Source organism: Terrapene carolina, unplaced genomic scaffold (assembly GCF_002925995.2).
Source record: "Terrapene carolina triunguis isolate 2854851 unplaced genomic scaffold, T_m_triunguis-2.0 Scaffold461, whole genome shotgun sequence".
NCBI classification, from domain to species: domain Eukaryota; kingdom Metazoa; phylum Chordata; order Testudines; family Emydidae; genus Terrapene; species Terrapene triunguis.
Genome location: NW_020664812.1, coordinates 1,723,278 through 1,732,090, shown reverse-complemented (window position 1 = coordinate 1,732,090; position 8,813 = coordinate 1,723,278). Strand labels below are relative to the sequence as shown.

At 55.5% G+C, this 8,813-nt stretch overlaps 1 protein-coding gene across 2 annotated transcripts in view; it reads right to left on the bottom strand.

Annotated features, from left to right (window-relative positions):
- Positions 1 to 8,583, bottom strand: part of PSENEN (presenilin enhancer, gamma-secretase subunit) — a 10,222-nt gene extending 1,639 nt beyond the window's left edge. Inside the window, exons 1-2 of one of the 2 annotated variants that reach the window (XM_026658580.2) lie at positions 8,414 to 8,583; positions 125 to 208 (exon numbers count right to left, since the gene is read on the bottom strand). In XM_026658580.2, the coding sequence (XP_026514365.1) occupies positions 125 to 208; positions 8,414 to 8,426 (97 nt within the window). In that variant the 5' untranslated portion in view covers positions 8,427 to 8,583. The remainder of the gene's footprint in view (positions 1 to 124; positions 209 to 8,413) is intronic. The other variant, XM_026658581.2, reaches the window with a different exon arrangement.
- Positions 8,584 to 8,813: the final 230 nt, after the last annotated feature.

Here is an 8,813-nt window from a genome sequence, read left to right as displayed (position 1 = left end):
CCCCCTCCTGCCCCCCACAACCCAGCACTCGGGCAACCGCACCCCCCTCTCCTCCCCACCGTCCCTGCCCGGTGCCCCCTCCTCTCCTCCCCCTGCAGCCTGGCGCCGGGGCCCCCGGACTCACCCAGGTAGTATTTCCGGCACAGGTTGAGCTTCTCCTCGTTGGGGACCCGCTCCAGGTTCATGGCGGCCCCGGCCGCACGGGCAGCTGCGGGGAGGAGCAATGGGGTCAGCCTAGGGGCCCACACACCCCTCGCCCTCCTGTGAAGCCCCCCACACTGGGGACGGGGGGACCTGGCTGCCCCCACCGAGACACTTACCTGACTTCCGGAGCCCCGCTCAGCGCAGGCCCCTGCCTCGCTGCATGCCGGGAGTTGTAGTCCCGGGATCGGCTCCAGCCCGCGGTGCATGTTGGGGGACGTATTCCTCCTTCAGAATACAATAGGGCGGGCGGCCATCCTGCCGCGGTGCATGCTAGGAGCTGTAGTCCCGTTCTCTCGCGGGACTGGGCGGGGCTCGCTCCCCGCTGTCCCCCTGGGCTCTTCGGTCCCCTGGAGCGCGAGGCTCAGGATGGTGCCAGGCGGGGATCCCGGGCAGGACCGGTTTTCGCCTACTGGGGTGGGGACTCCAACTCCCAGCATGCCCCGGGGCGGGGGTCAGGGCTGGCAAGGGTGGGCTCCTGGGTTCCTTTCCCAGCTTTTTTTTGATGGGGGGGTTAGTGGGTAGAGCAGGGCGGGCCTGGAAGCCTGGACTCCTCGGTTCTATCCCCGGCTTGGGAGGGTAGATCTAGCAGGAAACAAAATCCACAGCTAATTCCAAGTTTAGATCCCAGGCCCTGGTCAATTTCAGGCAGGTCCCAGCTGCCCTGTCCATTGGGGTGGGGCTACCAACATTGCATTTAAAAATAGGGAATTGTTTTCTTTGCACCCTGCCCCACTCCCTCCCAATATTAGCATTGTTATTAATTAACACGTTCGCCCGGGAGATTCCGGGCTGCACTCAGCAGCTCCCGATCTTGTTGTACAGCGATGAAGAAACAAGGACGTCCCTTGTAAGAAGTGGCTGTTGGCAGGCCTAGTTGCAGGGCCCACCCTAAGGGGAGGCGACACCTTTGCAAGCCAAAGGCTGTGTTACACCAAGCCTGGAGTCTTTCCCTACCCAGAGCGATGCCCTGCATTTATCCCCATCCCCTCCTCCGATTCATCACAGAGCAATAGTCATGACCAAATTCCCCATTCCACGCTGGAGCAGGGAACGTGTCTCTCTGCGTATTAGCAACAACACAGCTACTAATCTTATCACTAGACAGGCACTCCCTTGGTTTGCCCTGCTTGTGCTTTCAGTGCCCTGTCCTCAAGTCAGGGACATCCCAAAAACACAGTAACAGGATCTTTAGCACACCAAGAAGGCTGCCTTTTTGCGCTCCTTCCTGAAAGGGTTATCAAAGGTCTTATCAACCACACTAACCACTAGGCCAACAAGTCAATTGCTTATATACAACCTGTTAAATGCACTTCGTCCTTTACCCTCTTCATCTAATCGCTGTTTCACGTACATACAACATCCCCTGGCAGTGAGTTCTACAAGTTGACTGTATGTTGTGTAAACTACTTCCTTTTTTTTGTTTTAAATCTGCTGCCTGTTAATTTCATCAGGGACCCCTAGTTCTTGTAATCTGTGAAGGGATAAATAACACTACCATATTCACTTTCTCCACACCAGTCATCCTTTGTAGACCTCTATCATATTCCCCCTGAGTTGTCTCTTTTCTAAGCTGAACAGTCCCAATCTTTTTAATTTCACCTCCTATGGAAGCTGTTTCATCCCCCTCATCATTTTCATTGCCCTTCTCTGCACCTTTTCCAATTCTACTATAGCTTTGTTGAGACAGGGCAACCAGAACTGTGACCAGACTGCTTCCCGAGTCTTTCGTCTTCTTTCTGTTGGCTCCTGGGTGCTTTCTTAGTCAGTGTTTGTGAAGCAGAATCAGGGTCCGAGGTGGATTTTGGAGCTGTTGAAATATCGCCTTTTACTCGGGTCGAAGGGCAAATCTTCCTGAAGGCGCTCCTATGGATACAAGGGACACGCCCAAGACACATTCTCTGGACACTGCACAGGGCTGGGCTCAAACTCATGCTATGCGAGTGCTGTTCAAGCTCAATGGCCAAAGCGTGTCACCTTGAGCCACCCCATTGCGGACACAGCAGCCCCGCTGGTTTGCAAGAGAGCCCCAAGCACATGTCAGCCTCTTCGGCTCAACCCTTGCTGGAGAGCCAAACTTCATCCTGAACAACTTTAACCATGAATAGACTAGACAGAAACCTCAGAATTGACCTCTCTAAGGGGTCTGATTATTACAGTGGTGTATAGGGTGGGAATACAGGTCCCAGGGCTCCAGAAGTAGTTTTTGTTAAAAGTTTGGTGGTAACTTTTTCCAACATCATTTGACTCTCCTGGTTTCAAACCCAGCTGTTACCAAGACAAATGTTTGGTGTTTAGTCTCATGCATATACATATGGTCACCAAAATTCACCAGCAATGGCTGATTTGTCAACCGTGTGTGCGGGAACTTGTCAACAAAATCAAAGTGTTTGGCGTAACTCCTGCTCAGTCTATTCAGACCAGAAATGAGAATTCACGCACCATGGTCTTAACACCTATTGCACCCTGATTGCAAGTTCTCACAGCGTTTAGTCATCTGCCTTTCGGAACATTCGAACTACGTTAATCATGACACAGAAAGAAGTTCTTTTTCCTGTAATATGTGAAATCATTTTCTCGCATGGCTTAGTATTTGTTTTATTGTACATGAAGCTTTGTAGTTCGACTAGCATTAACATAGATGTGATGGGGATAGAGTTAGATGAGGTGGTGGGTTATGCCACTTGGATTGGGTCCAGTTGTAGGTAAACCATGGAACCAGTTGTAAATCTCAGTTTCCTGCAGTCGCTGCATTATTTGCCATTATTTTACTTCTTGAGTAAAGAAGACGTGTGTTTAGCAGGGGAAATAGGATTGCATAGATTAAGGAGGCAACAGCCAGTAGAAAGAAACTGCATGATGTCAAATGCAGAGACCATTGACAGAACAGAGTCCGTCTTTCATTCAGAACAGACAGTAGCAGTTGCGTGGCACAGAAATCGCTGTGCCCAACACGCTGACAAAGGCAAAACCCATTGATTATAGAACACAAGCACGTCTGCAACTGATGGAGCACGTGTGATGAGTGCAGAGATCCCAGGAAGACACCAGTGTCTGCCCTACTAGACAGTCCGGTTCTGTGACACCGATGGGCTGGAGATGCTGTGTGGTTTTGCCCAGAAATGCTCCCTAAGCAGAGACATTCGGCACCTCCTCATGGCACAGGGATGGTCCTGTCCTCAGCACCGGGTTTACAGTGGTGACGTTGTGTCAGCCCACACACAGAAAGGGTCCCGGTGCCAGGACTGTGGCCCTACCACCTGCTCCGCCTGTGTTCTGCCCCAAGCCCCCCCCCCCCCACTCCTCCCCACCCCTCCCCCCTGCTTGCTTCCCTCTGCCCCCTACACACCAGGCAAACGGTGGGTGGGGCCTCGGAGCAGAGCACAGGCAGGGCCTTGGGGGGGGGAGGGGGAAGAGAAGCCAAGCTGGGGCGGGGCCTCAGGGCATGGCGGGGGGGGGGGAGGCTGGGCGGGACCTTGGTGTAGAGCACAAGGGAGTGGGGCCATGGTCCAGGCGCAGGAGCCCACAAAAGATTAATCTGGCCCAGCTTGTTCCGTGAGGACAATGTCAGTTGCTTGGGAAGGTGGAAGCCGCCGGAGGGTAGGATTCACAGATTCCTTGTGATCATCTCGTCTGACAGGCCAGGGACCTGCCCCACAGTAACTGGATGAGAACAGAGCTCTGAGAAAAATCCACCCCGGCTCGGGTTAAAAATGGCTAGTGATGGAGAATCCCTCACAAGCCTTGGGCAATTGTCCCCCTGGCTAATAAACCTCACTGGAAAAAAACGCACCTTATTTCCCATCTGAATCTGTCTAGCTTCAGTTTCCAACAACATCAGATGGTGTTCGACCGTCCCCTGCTGGCTGGAAGAACCTGTTATTAAAGATTTATTCCCCTGGTGCTGGTAGACGGGGATCAGACCACCCCTGAACTGTCTCTGTGTTACGCTAGGGTGAGCTCCTTGGTCTGTCCCTCTCAGGCAGGTTTTCTAAGTCTTGAATCATTCTTGTGGCTCTTCTCTGACCCGGCTCTGATTTATCCACATCCTTCTTGGATGGAGAGCCCCAGAACAGGACCCAGGATCCCAGTCGTGGTAGCACCAGGGCCAAATCCAGAGGTCAAATCACCTCTGCTCCGCACTAGCTCTTTGGGCTGCAGTGTCACACTGGGAGCTCGTGTGCAGCTGATTCTCCACCACAACCCACATCTCTTCGAGAGTCGTGGCTCCCCAGGAGAGCGTCTCCAATCCCATAACTCTGGCCGATGTCCCAGACGGATACATTGACCTTTAGCCATCTTAAAACATGTATCGTTTGCTTGTTCCAGGATTGCTCTGTGTCAGTGCCCTGCCCTCTTCAATATTTCCCACTCCCCCAAATTTGTGTCAGCTGCAAACTGTCTAGGTCACTGCTAAAGACATGACACAGCAGGGCCCAGAACCTCTCCCTACACACCCGCTCAGTGACGATTCTCCAGTTACAGTTTTATCTTGACACCCATCCGCTAGTTTCTAATCCATTTACTGTGGACCACGTTAATTGTGCATCATTCTAGCTTCTCAATCAAAACGCTGTGCGGCACCAAGGCGAAGACCGGTTAAAGTTCCCACCCTTCAGCACTCTGGTCTTTATCAGCCAAACTCGGACTCTCCGGCAAAGAAGGTATCCAGCCTGCTAGGCAAGATTCATTTCATCATCCCCTTAGCTCTGGAGAGCCCAGGCCTGTGTTGGCCATCCCATTACTCTGCTGGGATCAGTGTCAGACTGGCTGGCCTAGAATTACCCCAGGGTCCCGTTTACCTTTCTGAGACATTGGCACAAGATTCGCTTCCGTCCTGTCCTTGCCCGCTGTGCCGAGAGTTATTGACAGTCTGTGGTCATGGTCCAGATAGACCCTTCCCCCGCTGCCAGAGCCTGAGAAAGACAAAACCCAGGGGCTGGCAGTAGGAACCGCAGGGCCAGGGCCGGCTCTAGGTTTTTTGCTGCCCCAAGGAAAAATTTTTTTTGGCTGCCCCCCCACCCCAGCCCTGGGCTCCCCCCCGCACTCCCCTGCTGCCCCAGCGCTGGGCTTCCCCCTTTTCCCCCCACCAGTGCCCTCCCCCCACCCCCCTGCCATCCCAGCCCTGGGCTCTCCCCCCAACCGGCACCTTCCTGCTGTCCCAGCCCTGGGTCACTGGTAACTCGCTCCCAGGGCGAGTCATTCAGCAGGAATTTGGGATGTGCACAGAACACAGACAGGATTGGTTCCCAGCTGGTTACAGAACTGCAGTAAAGTGGAACAATTTTCAGCTTGTGTGATTGGAGGATATCTGGATGCATATTATAACACTGTCCTACATAAATGAGGAAAAGTTGAGGTGCCTTTATTATTCTTTTGTTCCACTCTTTCTTTCTATGGGGAATTTGCCAATGCAATATCAGTGTCTTCCTTTTAAACAAATAAAACTAAAAGGCAATGGCTGTTGAAAATAGCAATTCCAGCCCTAAAAACCACTGGGAAGCGTTTCTTGCTCAGTTTTATCCTACTTTTTCTACAGCAAGTTACAGTGGATCAGTATATTTGATTTGGGAGAAATGAAGTAACAGCTGCCCAAATTGAGCTTGAGCACTCCTGAATTTTGAGGATGTTCAAATCTGGAAGGCAGGTGCTAGATTCCCTTTCTGAATATTAGCTATATCTGGAAAGGAAAAGTCAATTTCTGCTTCCATGGCTCAGAAGTAGAAATCCTCCTAAGTGCCTGGTACTGTATCTAAAGCTGCCCAGGTCCAGAGCCTCCCCTCCCTTACTTTTCATTTTAAATTCTAGTGGGATCCACGTACCTCCCTTGCTAGGCTTCAGATAGAGAGGGGCACTGTCCATTTAGTCCACCCAATTCCTTCTTTGGGGGCTGCAAGGTGAGGTCACACCAGTATCCCTAATCCAGTCTGGGGAAGTCTTCTGAAGGGGATATCTGGGGCAAAGCCTTCTACTCTTTGGGCTGGGCACACTTGTCCCCCACTCTCAGTGCCACCCCGTTCTAGCAGCCAGCTCTCCACTCACAGCAAGCTGCAGCATGGCTCAGCTACCTCCCCCCCTCCCCCTCCCTTTCCTGTTGATAGCTGCCAAGGGATTGCTGGGAAATGTAGTTCTTTCCCTGCTCCAGGGTTGGCTCTCTAGGCAGTGAGCTAGGCAAGGAACTACAGCTCCCAGGATCCTGTGGGTTCTCAGCTCCCATGCTGGATCCCCAGCTGCTCCGTGGCACCGCTTCTGCAGGGTTGTGAGAGGGGAGGAAGAGAGTAAAAAAAAAAAGGATGGCCCGAATGCCGCCCCCTGCAAATGTGCTGCCCCAAGCACCTGCTTGTTTTGCTGGTGCCTAGAGCCGGCCCTGCGCAGGGCCGTCCCACAGTTGCAGCCCCACAGGGAACGGTGGTGCTCAGCCAGCCTGGGACAGGGAAATGTACCGGCCACAGCCGGCACTGCTGGGCAGCACCGGGAATGGCCTCTGGTCCTCTGGAGGGAGCTGGCCAAGTGTGATGAAGCAGGGGGTTTCTTGTTGTTTTCAATGGTTTGCATGCAGAGGGGGCGGGACTCAGTTTCCCTGTGTGTTACTTGTTTAACAAGGTGGTGGGAGAGGGAGTCTGTTGTTACAGAGGGCCAGCGAACGGCCTGGAGAATGGATACTCCAGCGACCTGGTGACTGGGAGGCCCAGCTAGGGAGTCACAGCGGTTCTGGCCAGGGGGAGGACAATAGGCTGCAGAGAGAGGACCCCGGTGACCTGACCAGCTGGTTACAGCCAGAGGGGAAACAAAGGACCCATGAGAGGAGAGGCTGAGAGGAGAGGAGGCCCAGGCGGCCTGTTTACCTGGGACAGAAGAGGAAGGACAGAGGCAGGACTTGGGGGACGGTGATATCAGATGCCCAGCTGGAAGGAGGGGAGGAGGAGAAAGCAGGGGCTGGGAGGACAGAGCAGGCAGAGCCCACCTGGAGGCTGGGGAGACCTAGATGTGCTGGGCCCTGAGAGTTTCCTGTGCTGTGTTCAGATGCTCAATAAACCTTCCTGTTTTACGCTGGCTGAGAGTCACTGCAGGCTAGAGAACAGGGGGCATTATTCCTTCTAGGAGTGGAGGCCCCAGGGGTCCCGAGCGAGTGGACTCTGTGAGGGGGCCCATGGCGAGAGATGTGCTGAGGGCTCAGAGGGGTGCGGTCCCAGAAGGCGGAGGGGCCTATGGCTTACCCCCCGAGAGAGAGCGGACCCTCGAGAAGGGCTGTCACACTGAAGAGGGTTCCTCCCAGGGACCGTACGGAGCCGAGAGAGAGCACGAGTCCTGTGAGTCAGTGACACCAAGGTCAAGGGTGGCTCCCACATCCGAGGGCAAATGGCTCTAGGGCTGGGACATGGCAGAGAGAGGGGGAGGAGGGGAAATGGTTGTCCCGGAGGCCCCCCACCCCGGAAGCAGGATTCCCGGGGGATCAGACTCCGGCCCCAGCGTGCTGCAGAAGGAGATTAAAACAAAAGCTCAGGGGCGGACGCAGGGCCAGGCCCAGAAGGGATCCGGGGCTAGAAGAACCATGCCCGGCAGCGCGAGGAAACCTGACCTCGCTCCTCCAAAGGAACAGGGAGGGGGACTCGGGAGGAAAAGGCGGCCAAGAACCGCGGGCTGGCGACTGCCAGGTACAAACAGGCACCGGGCGGGTGTTGAACTGGGGCAGTAAGGTGCTGGAAGGGCCAGCCCAGCTGGCTGTCGGGAGGAGCACAGGCCACAGCCAGGCCCCATCTGGATGGGTGCATTTAACGCGGCAGCTGGAGCCGGCTGTGGTTCCCAAGCATGTCCACAAGGGGGAGCCAGGGCTCCAGCACCGCAGCATCGGCCCTGTCCAAAGGGAGCGAGTGTCTCATCCCGCAGCCAGGCCGGTGTCCCGCACTCTCGAGCTGCAGCCCACCCCTGGGCTCCCCACCCCCAGTTTTGCTGATGCCCCACACTCCTGACCCGCAGCCCCTGCTAGCCCAGCCCTGGGCTCCCCCACCTGGCTCTGTCATTGCCCCTCACTCCCGACCCTCAGCCCCCTGCTAGCCCAGCCCTGGGCTCCCCCACCTGGCTCTGTCATTGCCCCTCACTCCCGACCCTCAGCCCCCTGCTAGCCCAGCCCTGGGCTCCCCCACCTGGCTCTGTCATTGCCCCTCACTCCCGACCCTCAGCCCCCTGCTAGCCCAGCCCTGGGCTCCCCCACCTGGCTCTGTCATTGCCCCTCACTCCGGACTCACAGCCCCCACGCTTCTGCTGACATGCTGCGTTTGGTGCCCGTGCAGTGAGGTGAGTCACGGCGGATGGGGCATTTCCAGGAGCTGGTGAGGCCGGGCACTGTCATCACCAAGGCCCAGGCAGCATTTCCTGTCCCCGCTCGGCCCCACTGACAGGCTGAATCATCGGCCAGGCAGAGGGGCCATTTCCAGGAAACGAAACCCCATGAGAACCATTTCGCTGACCTGGCTCCCTCTCCCCCCCGCCCCCCGCAGCACCCCTGCTGGTGGAAGCAGGACACAGCCACTCTTCCTCCTCTTGGTAACCAAGCTTCCCCCTGCCTGGTGTCAGCCCTCCCCCAGCAAGATGGTGCTGGTGCCCCCTAGAGG